This window comes from Nansenia antarctica (assembly GCF_963989245.1).
Source record: "Nansenia antarctica genome assembly, chromosome: 10".
Classification (NCBI taxonomy): domain Eukaryota; kingdom Metazoa; phylum Chordata; class Actinopteri; order Argentiniformes; family Microstomatidae; genus Nansenia; species Nansenia antarctica.
In genome coordinates, this window is record NC_137680.1 from 14,550,628 (window position 1) to 14,565,627 (window position 15,000).

The 15,000-nt window shown below is 51.6% G+C and overlaps 1 protein-coding gene across 1 annotated transcript in view; it reads left to right on the plus strand.

Annotated features, from left to right (window-relative positions):
* The window catches only part of LOC308166675 (zinc finger protein 516-like), a gene marked incomplete at both ends in the record, with an annotated part of 17,561 nt that overhangs the window by 427 nt on the left and 2,134 nt on the right, over nt 1–15,000 (plus strand). Inside the window, 4 exons of the mRNA XM_080541000.1 lie at nt 1–1,572; nt 6,800–8,506; nt 11,621–11,725; nt 13,037–13,107. The exon at nt 1–1,572 is cut by the window's left edge and continues 427 nt beyond it. Coding sequence (XP_080397126.1) covers nt 1–1,572; nt 6,800–8,506; nt 11,621–11,725; nt 13,037–13,107 — 3,455 coding nt within the window. The remainder of the gene's footprint in view (nt 1,573–6,799; nt 8,507–11,620; nt 11,726–13,036; nt 13,108–15,000) is intronic.

Genomic DNA, 15,000 nt, shown 5'->3' on the forward strand with positions numbered 1-15,000 from the left:
CCGGAGAGGGTAGGGGGGAAGAGGAGGAGGGGGCGTCCGGGGAGGTGGGCGTGTCCGAGGGCCTGGACGGAGGGACGAGCCCGACCAAGAGCACCTCGGCCTGCAACCGGGTGGTCAACGGAGACGCCTCGGCGACAGAGGAGGGCCGGGGGAAGGCGGGGGCGGCGGCGGTGAGGAGCGTGAAGAGGGAGAAGTCGGGAGGCCAAGAGCCGAGGCCGTACCGCTGTCGCCTGTGCGGCTTCGAGACCCAGCGGGAGGACCAGCTCCTCAGCCACATCGAGAAGGTCCACATCACCGCCGACACCGAGGACGAACCTAACCCCCCTCTCGGAGGCCAGGAGCCGGGGGTGGCGGGGGGAGAGATGGCGGAGACGGCGGCCGCCCCCCACCAAGGGGAGGGCGGGGGGGGTGGGGAGGCGACGGAGACCTTCCCCTGCGAGACGTGCGGCCAGGTGTTCACCCAGGCCTGGTTCCTCAAGTCCCACATGAAGAAGCACGCGGGGCTCCTGGAGCACTGCTGCAGGGTGTGCGGCCGCCGCTTCCGGGAAGCCTGGTTCCTCAAGAGCCACATGAAGACCCACAGCGGCTCCAGGGCCTCGGCCAGGGGCAAGGGCCCCAAGGCGGACTCCACTAACGGCGAACCCCCGGCCACCATCAACGACGTGGCCCAGGACCCCGAGACCCACGGGGCCGCCGCCGGCCTCTACCAGCTGTGCTCCAAGTGCGGCAACGTGTTCCACGACAAGGAGAGTCTCCGGGCCCACGAGAAGGTCCACGGCTCCTCCGGCCCCCTGGGCAAGCAGCCGCAGTCCCACAACCAGGCCCAGCGCAGACACAGCGACGACGGGGAGTCGCCCGCCGCCAAGAGGCGCCTCCTGGAATACCTCCAGATCCGGCCCGCCGCCGACGAGAAGCCCCAGGAGGGGGAGAAGAAGAGGAGGCAGCTGGGCCTGAGGATCCCAGAGCTGGACCCCGTGTGTAGCTACCAGGCCTGGCAGCTGGCCACCAGGGGAAGGGTCTTGGAGCCCATGGAGGCCGGCCTGAAGACCGGCGGCGGGGGGGGAGGGAGCGGGGGGGAGGACAGCCTGGCCGGGGCGGCCGTGGTGTACGAGAAGGAGAGCAGCCGCTACGTCCTGCAGGGCCATAGGGAGAGACGCTCCGGGAGGCGGCCGAGCACAGCGGGTGGCGGAGGCGGCGGGGGAGGCGGGGACCGCAGCCCGGAGAGTCTGAGCGACTCGGAGTACCGTCCCTCCTCCCGCCAGGACCGCCGGCGCCCCTCCCAGAACTCCCAGAGCTCCAACAAGTCCAACGAGTGCTTCGAGTGCGGGAAGGTGTTCCGCAGCCGGCATCAGATGATCGTGCACCAGCGCGTGCACCGGAGGGACGGCGTGGCGGGGAGGGGGTCCGGAGGGGACAGGCCAGGGAGAGGGGAGCGCTGGGGATCCACCAGTGACCCAGAGTCCGGCTCCCCCAGCAGACCCAGCACCCCGGGGTACGGAGACTCCCCGCCAGCCTCCAGCCTGGGAGAGGACACCTCTGAGATGAACACCGCCAACACAGCCCAGCTGGCAGGTCAGTCACAACTCTGCTGTTATTCAAGGGATGTATGTGTGTGTGTGTGTGTGTGTGTGTGTGTGTGTGTGTGTGTGTGTGCGTGTGTGTGCATGTGTGTGTGCGTGTGTGTGCGTGTGTGTGTGTATATGCGTGTGCGAGTGTGTGTGTGCATGTGCATATGCGTGTTTGTGTGTGTGATGTGTGTGTGTGTTTGTGACATAGAAATAATGCCTATTAACTATTCTTAATATGATCATAGTTCTGAATAATACTTCTACATTCTGTAGGCTGTTTAGTTTAGTTTAGTTTATTAGTTTATTATATCGAGGACAATCCAAATACATGAACCATATAAAATACAGTAAAAAAGGCAGCTTTAGCCTAGTCGGCTAATTTTCAGCTGAAGTCCCCGGCCAGTTGCAACATGGCATCCTGAAAAGTAACGTCATTAGTTCAAATAAAACATTTAAATATTCTAAGAACACGTGGCTGAGACAAGGTACCCCAACATCACACTTGACAAAAAACACACGTAAGCAAGCTGAGGTGATTGAAGGGGCTACAACAAACACCACATACACACTTATGGGGGCAGCGACATTTCAAGCACATAGAAGCCACAGGACAATTACAGGCCACACAACATTAAGCACTTACAAACAGCAATACATTAAACAAAACAAAACATACAAAAAAGGGCATTATGGGGAGGCAGCACAGAGAGGGATTAATGAGGACAAGTATAGTTCTGTGTCAGCCAGGCTTTCATGTGTGTTGTGAAGGTGGAGTAAGTATGTATGTCTTTGAGTTGGTGTTGTAATGGAGTTTGTTAGGCTTGTTGCGGTAGGACCCTCTGCACAGGACGTAAACAAAAGCTCAAGGATCTCAGCCAGGACTCTGAGTGAATGGCCGTCTTCAATGGTCAGAAGTGAAACATTAGGAGATTAGCTAAAGGAGATTAGCTGGCGTGTGAACGGTGGAGGTTAGAGGTACTTTACAGTAGCTGGTTCCCTTTTCAAGGTCTCTCCCTCAAGGCGTCTGACTTTGAGAGTCACATCCTAGTCAACATCTGCTGGTGAAACGCCTCTTGTGAGCCCACCTCGACAACACGGCCCATGGGGCCTGTGGAGTGGAGATAGGAGACACCCGGTGGTCAGATGGTGAAAGTGCACTGTTTTTGTTTCAGAATACATTATACTTTGTTACAAAAACAACATTAAATCATTCTCAATTAGCATTGCTGTCAAGGAAAACACGAGGAGGGTTTTAGCAGAAGCAGACCACGGATGGAAAGTAAATGGGTAGTTTGATGAAAGCCCTACAGCTTTGAACATTGCATTACAATAGGGGTAGACATTTTTGGAATGCCTTTCATTTTTTTCCCTCTCCTCAACCAATAAACACTGGAGAAAAACAAGCTTGTCAGCTCTGATCATATTATCTCTCTAATTTATGTTATAGGACTTCTTGGTGTGTGCTCGGGGGGGGTGACAGTTATTTGAGATGGTGTTGATGTGTTTTTGGAGTCACTTGTTGAAAGTACCTGTCTTGTTATCAGGTTTTCAGGAGCGTGTGAGAATGAGAACGGACTCCTCCACTCTTCCCTGGTGGTTTAGAAATGTCAGAAATAGCAACAGCTTTTCTTCAGGCTCGAGCAGCATGCTATTTCAGCTCTTCCTGTGTGTCAGGAAACCCCCCTCATCTGTGTGTGTGTGTGTGTGTGTGTGTGTGTGTGTGTGAATATCTTTTTTGCTCTCTTTTTTATTTCTTTTGCTGTCTCTCTTCTCCTCTGCCTCTCAACATGATGTTTTAGTTTTGATAAATGACCAGATAGAGAAACAGAGAGAGAGAGAGAGAGAGAGAGAGAGAGAGAGAGAGAGATAGAGAATGACAACACAGAACATAACTTCACTTAGGAGTGTTCACTCGAAGAAATAAACACCTATTACTTGTGTTCTGTCACCAGTCCAACAACAAAGAAAGCACTGTTCTGTTGCCAGTTGTGAAGTTGTGAACTTCCTGGTTTCCTGTGAACGTCCATATATAGCGGCTCCAGACAGATCATCCACTGATTATGTCAGTGTCAGAAGAGAGAAGGGAACATGTGAGGTTCCACAGTTGATTAAGATCCTAAAGCAGTTGGCTTATATTCTAGTACAGTTGATTAAGATCCTAAAGCAGTTGGCTTATATTCTAGTATGGTTGATTATGATTCTCAAACAGCTGATTACAATTCTAGAACAATTTATTATAGGACAGTTGAATACGATTCTACAACAGTTGATTAAGATCTATCTCTATCTATCTATCTATCGATCGATCGATCTATCTAGTATCTATCTATCTATCTATCTATCTATCTCTCTCTCTATCTACCTCTCTCTCTCTATCTATCTATCTATCTACCTCTCTCTCTCTATCTATCTATCTATCTATCTACCTCTCTCTCTCTCTCTATCTATCTATCTATCTACCTCTCTCTCTCTCTATCTATCTATCTATCTACCTACCTATCTACCTATCCATCCATCCATCCCTCAGTAAGTCAGGTAACAGAGCTCCTCTCTGGGGCCTGCTCCTACCCTGGCTTCTGCTGGTTACCTAATCCCCGATGACGCTGCTGTCACCCAGCCACCCTGTCACCCTGCCACCCTGCCACCCTGCTCCGCTCTGTCCCTGCTACCCAGCTCGGAGGGATTGGTTATTTATAGACAACCTCCTGATGGAGGGAGAGAGAGAGACACTCAGAGGACACACTCTCTCTCTCTCTCTGTTCCAGACACAGGCCTTGCCAGCCACGGACTAGGATTCTGTGACACCTGGCTTAGGTCAGGTGATCCTCTAGACAAGGCGAGCAGGTCAAGGCAGGGGCGTGCGTGTGCGTGCAAGGTCGCTTTGTTCACGGGAGTGTTTTATCGTTAACTAACGTTAATGTCAGTCGGCACGGCCGGGTGCAGGAGTGGTGCTCCCTTGAATTCCGAAACAGGAGGATCATGTAGACGCCCTGTAGATCAGGTGGAGTGATACACCGTGAACTACTGCAAGGGTTTCACTCTCTTTCAGTCTCTCCTATCTTCAGCACCGGGGCGTTACGAGATAAGAACGCTTTTCTACGGAGCTTCTCTCCGGCGACGGCCACGCCGTTGACCGTTGAAGGTCTGCCGGCCGGAGAACATCTTTCTCACGTCGATGTGGAAGTAGAGACAAGTTTCTTTTTTTCTTTTTTTTTCATCTTTATAGTCTCGTTGAGATCAAAAATAATATATAATTCCGAGAGAGACACGGTCACCGGTGGAAGTGTCTGTGGGTTTACAGAGTGAGTGATTGATCTAAGGCGTTCTGTATAGACCCTAGGATACCTCGAGTCCCACCCGATCGTGTATGTTAACAGTACACACACACACACACACCACACTCACATGTGAAGGGTGCCACTCCGGTGACAAGGGGGAGTCAGTGCAGTCACACTCTTAATGGCCTGCCCTACCCCCCCCCCCCCCCCCCCGGTGACCCCTCGGTGACCTCCACGTGAGCGGTGACTGTAGGTGCAGGGGGAGGCCGACGGAGGTCAAAAAATCGGGGGTCCCGGTAGCTCATTGTGGAACGCGTGGAACGGAACGTGTGTTGTTGGCTAGCGTTCCTCGTTCCGTTCCATGGGACACAATGAGCCCCGTCCTCCGATGTCTACCTCCGCCAGCCTCCCTTGTTGTGTTGTGGAGAGGAATGTGAAAGGCGGATATCCCTCTCGTGTTTGTTTATCTCACATGGATGTCCTCTTCCTTCCTGCTGTGCCTCTTGCCAGGGGGGGTATGGCAGTCACAACTGTATGGGAACCTGGGCTTTCCCTCTCTTTGTGGAGGGGAGGCGGGGGGAGAGAGAGGCAGGGAAAGAGGGAGAGAGAGAGCGAAAGAGAGCGAGCGAGAGAGAGTGAGAGAGAGAGAGAGAGAGAGGGAGGGAGGGAGGAAGGGAGAGGGAGGGGTTGGAGAGAGAGACAGAGAAAAGAATGAGAGAGAGAAACAGAGAGAGTCTCCCCTCTCTCCCACCCGCCCCCCCCCTCCTCCTCCTCCTCCCATACAGAGTAGCCTCCAGCCCAACCTGGCCTGGGTGTTATGTGTTAGCCTGCTACAGTGTGGACAACAGGGAGGCCAATGAAAAGCAGATGGCTGCGCGGCCTGGCTTGGTCTGACAGAGGAAACACAGTTGTAGGGTTCTGGTCCATCTGCTGTAGTGGGCAGTGGAGACCCTGGACATCATAAGGCTCTGAGTGTGTGAATCCACGTGTCCCTGAAGGACCACAGGAAGTGTGTGTGTGTGTGTGCGTACGTGCATGTGTGTGTGTGTGTGTGTGTGTGTGTGTGTGTGTGTGTGTGCGTGCGTGTGTGTGTGTGAGAGAGAGAGAGTGTGTGAGTGAGTGAGTAAGAGATGACCTATGATTTGGTGTGTGTGTGTGTGTGTGTGAGAGAGAGATAGATTATGTGTACATGTGTGGGTCCCCTTGTTCCCAGGGCCTGCGGTCAACAGTTCCTCCAGAGTTCGACACATTCTTGAACTGCTTGTTTTTTGTGTCTTCTCTCTTTGAAAGATATGGAGTACATATGCCACCCTGTGGCCAACCTTGAGAACTGCACCTGATTCTAATGACAGTCGAGAGACTCGCAGACAGTAGCACACCTTGTTTGTTGTTGTTATTGTGTCGATGTCGTCATAATGATAGCTGTTCTTGAATTAACAATGTATCCCTTCTCAGAATAATCTGTTGTACAGATGCATTGCATAGCATATGACATGCAAGATTCTTGCCTATAATTTTTCATTTCCCATGACCAGATATTTAGATGGTATTATTACAAGACCAACACTGCCATCTAGTGGTTGTGAAGAAACACAACTAATTTCGTGAATTTCCACTTTGGTTGATGTTGAGTTGTAATGGATCAGATGACTGTTCAGATCTTTATGAGATCTTTATGAGTCAGTTTATTTGTATAGCACATTTCATACAACAGGGGCAATTCAAAGTGCTTTACAAAAAAAATGCAGAAAAAGAAGGATAGTAAAAAAAAAAAAAATAAATAAAAATAAAAAATAGATACATATATATAGAACATACATAGATAAACATTTAACAACATAATAAGACAATGAATAAAAATATGTAGATAAAAGTGTTATTACTGCAACTGTATATTCAGGTTGTTTCAGGAGATTAACCTTCCTCTCTGTGTTCTGTTCCTGTGTTCCTCAGACGAGAAGCCGTACGTCTGCAGCCTGTGTGACTTCGTCGCCCCGGACTCCTCCTCCTTCCTGTCCCACGTCCGTCACAGCCACCCCAGCCAACGTGACGTCCGGCCCAGCCCCACCCCCAGCCCCGCCCCCCCTCCCACCACCAACACCAACACCACCAACACCGCCACCTCAGAGAGAGGCAGCCCCAGCACCTTCCCCAAGCTGAAGAGAGCCCTCCTCCACGGCCACCCCTCCTCCTCCTCCACCTCCTCCTCCTCCCCCCACCTCCGCCCCTACCTCTCCGCCCGGCCTCCTCCTCCGTCGCCCAGAGACAAACGCCCTCGCTCCTCCTCGCCCTCCTCGCCCTCGCTCGGCCAGCTGGCCGTGGCGGCGGTGGCCCTGGACCTGTGTGTGAGGGACGAGGGCCACCGCGGCCCCGCCTCCGCCGCCAGGGACCAGAAGGGTCTGCTCAGCCACAAGTGCTCCTACTGCTCCCACTGCACCCACTACCCAGAAGTCCTCTGGATGCACCAGACGGTGGCCCACCGCATCAACAGCAGCAGCAGCGCCCTGGCCCCCAAATGGGCCCTGAAGAGCCCAGAGTCCAGGACTCCCAAAGAGAGCCCGGGGGGGTCGTCGTCCTCCTCCTCCTCTTCGTCGTCCTCTTTCGGCAAGAGACGCACGGGACCCCCGCCCGCTCTGGAGGGGAAGGAGTGCCCCCCGCTGCCCGACGCGGCGCGAGCCCCCCGCACGCGGCCCCCCCCGGCCACGTCTAACAACGGGGCGCCGCAAAAGAAGGACAAGGCGGCCGGAGGCCAACCCGGCGCGTCCACCTCCTCCTCCTCTTCGTCTCGCCGATCGTCGTCCTCCTCGGGGTCTCAGGGGGGTGTGAGGTCGTCCGGGGCGACTGGCGGCGGCGGCGGCGGCGGCGGCAGAGCCAGGGGGAAGGCGGTGGGGGTGGGGGGGGTGGAGGAGAGGAGGGGGGGCGGGGAGCAGGCCTCCCGAGGCTCCTCCAGGCCCAGGGTGGACATGTACCCCCGGGGTCCCTCCTCCTCCTCCTCCTCCTCTTCCTCCTCTTCCTCCTTGGCTGGCTCCCTGGAGAAGACCCCCGGTGCCCCCCAGAGGCCCTCTGCCCCCAGCCCCAGTGTGGGAGCAGGGCCTGGGGCAGGGCCGGGGGCCAGGCTGGTGGACAGGTACATGTTGCCTCAGGAGGGTCTGGGCTTCATGCTGTCCAGTAAACACGGTCTAGCAGAGTACAGCAGAGCCAAAAGCTCCCCTCAGCCGCAGTCACACTCCCACTCCCAGTCCCAGCCTCACTCGCAGTCTCACTCCCAGTCACACTCCCAGTCACACTCCCAGTCACACTCCCAGTCCCACTCCCAGCCCAAGACCACCAGCTCCCTGCACCCCCACTCCCAGAGCAGAGCCCGGCCCCCCGGAGGCTCGCACGACCGCTCGGCCCACGGCACCACAGGGGGGGGACACGTCTACGGAGCCTCCCAGCCACATGGGGGCGCCCTCCAGGGATCCTCCCCCGCCCCCTCCTCCTCCTCCTCCTCCTCCTCTTCCTCTTCAGGCCTGCGGGGACACGTGAAGCAGGAGGTGCAGGGTGAGACACCGGAGATGCCCATGGACATCCTCAGCTTCCTAAAGAACTACAACCCCCACGAGCTGGCCGCCCTCTACCACCGCTGGGGCTCGGCCAACCCCCTGCTGGATCCTACAGGTAAAAAGGGGCGGGGTTTGACTGGGGGACTGAAGTCATGTGATTCAGGTTGACATAGATGGATGATTGAGTGTATACATCACATCTATACAAAGCTACGTGACTGGACCAGTTCTACCGGTGGGGTCGACACCCCCCCCCCCCCGAGGCGGTCAACGCCCGCACACACCCACTAGGTACACACTTATACACACACACACACACATACATATATACACACACACAGACACACAGACACACACAGACCAGGTACACATCCACGCATGCACAAAAACTCTGCCAGTTTTGACAGAGGTGTAAATAATGAAGAGGAGATGCATTAAAGAGTGTGTGTGCGTGTGTGTGTGTGTGTGTGTATGTGTGTGTGTGTGTGTGTGAGGGAGGACATGAGTTATGGTAAAAGACTGTAACTGGGGCAGAGTGTGTGTGTGTATGCATGTGTGTGTGTGTGTGTGTGTGTGTGTGTGTGTGTGTGTGTGTGTGAGTGTGTGTGTGTGCGTGTGGAGTGTAGGGAGTTCTGTTTTAGCAGTGAGAGAACCTTTGTGAGTCTGTGTTCTGCGAGGCATTCCTGTTCCCCGGCTCCTCTCTTTCTCTCTCTCTCAGGGACATGTCACACACGGTTTAGGTTAGGGTGGGGGGGGGGGGGGGGGGGTGGAGGGAAAGAGGGAAAAGAGGGGAAAATGTGTGTGAGAGACAGAGAGAGGTAAGGAGAGAGCGAGAGAGAGAGAGAGGGAGAGAGAGGAAAAGAAAGAGCTAGAGAGAGATAAGAATGCCAGTGTGTGTTTGAGAGAGAGAGAGAGAGAGAGAGAGAGAGAGGGAGAGAGAGAAAGAGAGAGAGGAAGAGGGCATAACAAAATAGACAGCGAGCCACAGAGTGAGATGAGACAATAATTAACCCACCAGCTGCTTTCGGAAATGGTCATTACCCCCAAAATATCCATATTTTGCCCCAGCTTTTTCTTTCTTTTTTTGCTCTCCCGTTATTTCGGTTAAGGTCAAGTGGGCCTGCTTAACACACACACACACACAGCTGTGCTCCGCCGAGCCCGCCGGTCAAAGACAACAGCCTCGGAGCAGACGCGCGACATCGCTGTCACCTGTCCAGGCACATAGCGTCACGCTCTGCCTCAGCCCTTTGAGTCACAAGCTATCAACTGACCTTTTATGAGGAAACTAGCGAGGCTGTGTGTTTATTATTATTATTATTATTATTATTATTATTATTATTATTATTATTATTATTATTATTATTATTATTATGATTGTGTGTGTGTGTGTTTTGGTCCAGAGCTCTCTTGTCTTTCATTAGTGTCTGTCTCTGAGAGGAAGAGAGAGAGAGGGGGGGGAGGTGGTCTAGCGTCTGTGGGTTCCGGGTGGGGGGGGCTATATGTAGTGTATCCAGGGGCCTGAGGTAGACCTGCCAGAGACACTCTCAGTCACCCTCTCCCCTCTCCTGTCCTCCTGTCCCCAGCCACCGCGCTAAGCACCAGCTGGCTACCCAGGTAGACATGCCAAGCCAGGCCATAGGGGTGCTGGGTTATGGAGGGGCTGGGGGGTGGAGAGGATGGGGGGGGGGGAGCAGGGGGGGGGTTGGAAGGGTAGAAGGGATGGGGGGCAGTGGTGAAGTCACCCTCCTCACTCACTCCACACACACACCCCGGGCTTTTGACTGGTCGGGGGAAGAGGTCAGAGAGAGGGAGGTGGAGGCGGTGGGGTGGATGGGGGGGGGGCATGACGATGGATGGAACAACTCGGTCTCTCTCTCACATGCTCGCTTGTCTTCCTGCTGTCTCTCCACATCCTGCGTCACTCCTGGAGTCACAGGATTGTGCTTTTTTTTACATTTTTCCTTCCCTTTATTTATCCCTCTGTGTACACACACGTACACACACGCAAGCACACACACACACACACACACACACACACACATACAAAACAAACACACACAAACAAACACACACACACACACACACACTTTCTCTTATCCACACACACACCTGACATGTGACATGCGGGGCGGCGGAGCGGGCACATCACAGCCGGGGCGTTTTAATTGGGTGTAATTTATGCGGTGGCGCAGTGCTGTGTGTGTCTGGCTGTCCCAGTCTGAGATGATGCTGGGTGACAGCTGCAGTCCAGCCCTGCAGCCAGCCGCCCTGTAATGACACATTAGACATACTAATGATGCCTGCTCTGCTCCGCATCTCCATGCTCTGCTCTCCTCTCCTCTCCTCTCCTCTCCTCTCCTCTTCTCTCCTCTGCTCTGCTCTGCTCTCCTCTCCTCTCCTCTCCTCTCCTCTCCTCTCCTCTCCTCTCCTCTCCTCTGCTCTGCTCTCCTCTCCTCTCCTCTCCTCTCCTCTGCTCTCCTCTCCTCTGCTCTGCTCTGCTCTACTCTACTCTACTCTACTCTACTCTACTCTACTCTACTCTACTCTACTCTACTCTACTCTACTCTGCTCTCCTCCGCTCAGCTCCTCTCCACTCCACTCTACTGTACTACTGTACTCTACTGCTATGCTCTGCTCTGCTCTACTTTACATCTCCCTACTGTACTGTACTCTGCTTTTCTGTACTCTACTCTACTGTACTGTACTCTTCTCTACTCTACTCTACCTTACTCTACTCTACTCTACTCTACTCAATTAGACTCTACTTGACTCTACTATACTCTACAATGCTCTACTGATTCTCTATTGTAAGTCATTTTGGAACAAGGCGTCTGCTAAATGCCAAAAACGTAAAAAAAAATCCTGGCTGACCCCTTCACCTCCATCCCTCTTCCTCCATCCACCTGCCTCTATACAGGTTCATTCCACACATCTTTAGGGGTTCTAAAGTAGATATTGTCATCATTCTCATGTGTTGTAGGGATATGTAGTTTAACCCTGCGTTCCTCCCCTGTGTTGTAGGGATATGTAGTTTAACCCTGCGTTCCTCTCCTGTGTTGTAGGGATATGTAGTTTAACCCTGCGTTCTTCTCCTGTGTTGTAGGGATATGTAGTTTAAGCCTGCATTATTCTCCTGTGTTGTAGGGATATGTAGTTTAACCCTGCGTTCCTCTCCTGTGTTGTAGGGATATGTAGTTTAACCCTGCGTTCCTCTCCTGTGTTGTAGGGATGCTGAGGTCCCTGGTCAGACAGGGGGACTACGTCTGCCAAGAATGTGGGAAGAGCTTCAGTCAGCTCAGCCACCTCCGTACACACATGCGATCTCATACAGGTAAATATGAGAAGCAACACACACACACACACACACACACACACACACGTGTATACACACCAGGGGAGGCTGGCGGAGGTAGAAATCGGAGGACAGGGGTCATTGTAAAGCGGCAGAACGGAATGAGGAACAGTATCAATGTCATTCTTCATTCAATTCCATGGAATAGTCAGGCCCAGCCACATTTGCACACACATCAGACCCCCACACACACATATATCAATATGGGGGGCAACACACACCTGTATAAACACACTCACTATATCTCTCTCTATATATCTAACACTAGAGTTCACCTAGAGGTCATACATGCAGTGCATTTAAATGTAAATCCATGTTTATTCATTTGACTTGGGGGGTTTCTTTTCAGCCCTGGGCCTTTGGGGGTTGTCTCTCGTTGTTAAACCAAACATGATTTGTTCAGGATGCTGACCTGCGCGAAATTTGTATACATTATTAATTACACGTCAATTAGAGGGATGAAATTACGCATTCTAAACGAAGCGGAGCGGCCATTTACACATGTCCATCTTTATCTCTGTCAGTTATTGCGCCGTCACAAAACATTGCAAACCGCTAAACAGCTCAGGCTTGCCGCAGGACCTCTCCTCTCCTCTCCTGTGGTCCTCCCCTCTCCCCTCCCCTCCCCCCCTCCCCTCTCCTGTCCTGTCCTCCGGTGCTGTCCTGTCCTAGTCCTGTCTGTCAGTGTTGCTAGCGGTGATGGGTGTAGACAGGGTGATAAGTAACTTCTTTATGGAGAGTGTGAATGATATGTGACACAGCAAGTGATGCTAAGTGACAAGAGGCCAAATGGTAATCGAGTCAGTACCCCCCCTCCCCCCCCCCACCTCCCTACTGTAATGTAAACACACACACACACACACACACACACACAGACACACACAGACACACACACACACACACGCACAGAGAGCTGTAATTAATGTTGTCACTAAGGGTATTCTTCAGCGTGGACGTGCGGCCACTAAAGGCCATCCACCCCGAGGCCTCCATTAACATGTGCGTCATATTAAATCCCTGGCCTCCCTCCAGCCGGCCTCATCATCTCTCTGCTCTCCACAGTGCCCATGCTGGGTCTCCTAACTGCTCCTCCATGCTGGGTCTCCTAACTGGTCCTCCGTGCTGGGGTGACTGGTATGGTGGCGATGTTGGTGATACTGGTGAACGGAGAGAGTTTAAAAATAAATAAATATATAATTTAACGACACCCTCTTGTTTCTCTCCCCTCCTCCCCCTCCACTCCTCCCCCCGTCCCCTCCTCTCTCCCTCCCCTCCTTATTTCCTCCACAGTCCTGTATGATTATAATGGAGTCCACAGAGGTGCCGACTCTCAAACCACCTCCTCTGAAGTTCCCAAGCAAGTATGTCCTGTCCCGTTGTTCACTGGATTTACGTGTGCGTGCGTGCGCGCGTGTGTGTGTGGCCTTATGTGTTTGCACGTGTGTGTCCTCTGCTTTGACCTGTGTGTGTGTGTGTGGTGTGTGTGTGTGCGTGTGTCCACTTGCACGTGTGATTCTGCATGTGTGTACGTGTGTGTGTGTGTGTGTGTGTGTGTGTGTGTGTGTACATGTGTGGCATTATGTGTTAGCACTAGGGGTGCAACGGTTCAGTTGGCCCACGGTTCGGTATGAACCTCGGTTTTTGAGTCACGGTTTCGGTACGTGTTTTTGTGCGTAAGGAGAAAAAAAATGCTACTATTTATTTACAAACTGTTACTTTACTTTATTTTGCTTATACTTATGGAACTTTAACATTTAGACACATTCCAGAATATGGCTGGTATATTGTATAAACAAATATAAATATACAGTATATTGTATATATAAACAAATATAAATATATAAAAACAAAAATCACTTTCAAATGTGACACCAGCCAGTGTTTTGATAAACCAGTAGATTACTTGTACTGAAACTACAGATTGTAAGCTTTCAAGTGATTGAAATCCGAAAACAGATGACGAAGTTAGACACATTTGAATGTTGTTAGACCTCAGACACATATTGGGTTAAACTGGCTGTAATGAAACCGGAAACAACAAACGCTGCTAACAGCTAGCGGCTAACAAAGCACATTGCTACGAAGGTCTAACTGTATTTTAATAACATCGTAACATGCTGATAGAACATCAACATTCTAAAAACACATAACTACACTTAATTAGATGATCACACAGTCCTTGCTTTTGAACACGTCCTAAAATGAAAGTATGTTTACAAGCCATGTATCACTTACCTCCGGAAAACAATAACAATGAATCCATTCCACAAAGTATACATATTTAGTGATCCATAAACTGTTGTTTATTACATTGAGTGGGCACTTCAAACTTCAAGTTGCGTGTTATGAAAAAACCCAAAAATATGACATGTTTGCAAGAAAAAGTTGGAGATCTATTTATAGCCGTTTCACGCGAGTGGTTTGCGGTTTCACCAGCTGCGTCACAAATGTAAAAGAGCCTCTTAGGCTTGACGACTGGTATAGGAGAGGAAGAGGAAGTAAAGGAAGAAGAAGTAGAAATGCACTTTAGCCATGACAGCTGCACCAGCTGTAGCCCATATACGTGCATATTATGCGCATATACACTGTTTTTGTTCCCCCCATCCTGTATTCAATGCCAAAACCAGAATGAATGACCCCACAACATACAAGTTTAAATAAAGGTTTGAATGAACAACGCAGATTTGTAGCAATCCGGGGCTTCCTCAAACTGTTGCCATGTTCTCAACTCCGCTCGCCATGAACAAACATTTGAACATGAAGCAACTGCGTTCCAGACCAACTGGACCTCCGACTTTGAATGAAACGCAGAATAAACTGAAAACTGCCACGGTTCTACTAGTGTATTGAACCGTGGAAGGCGAACCGTACGGTTCAATATAAAACCGAGAACCGTTGTACCCCTAGTTAGCACGCATGTGTGTTTTTCTTGACTGTTCACGTCTTCATTGTTTTGTATTCATTCAGCTTCCTTTCACAGAACTTATTTGTTCACCTTGAACCATCTCTTTTTAACTCCACATCATATAGTTTGTCACACATGCACAAAGTCACCTACAACATGGTCGCCAGAGTATCTCCCTTTATGAAGGGCTGGCTTTGAAAAAACACAATGTCTCTCTCTGCATCAGATGAAAGTTTTCAGAGAGAGACAGAGAGAGAGATTGTTGAACAGAGAGAGAGAGAGAGAGAGAGAGAGAGAGAGAGAGATTGTTGAACAGAGAGAGAGAGGGAGATTGTTGAACAGAGAGAGA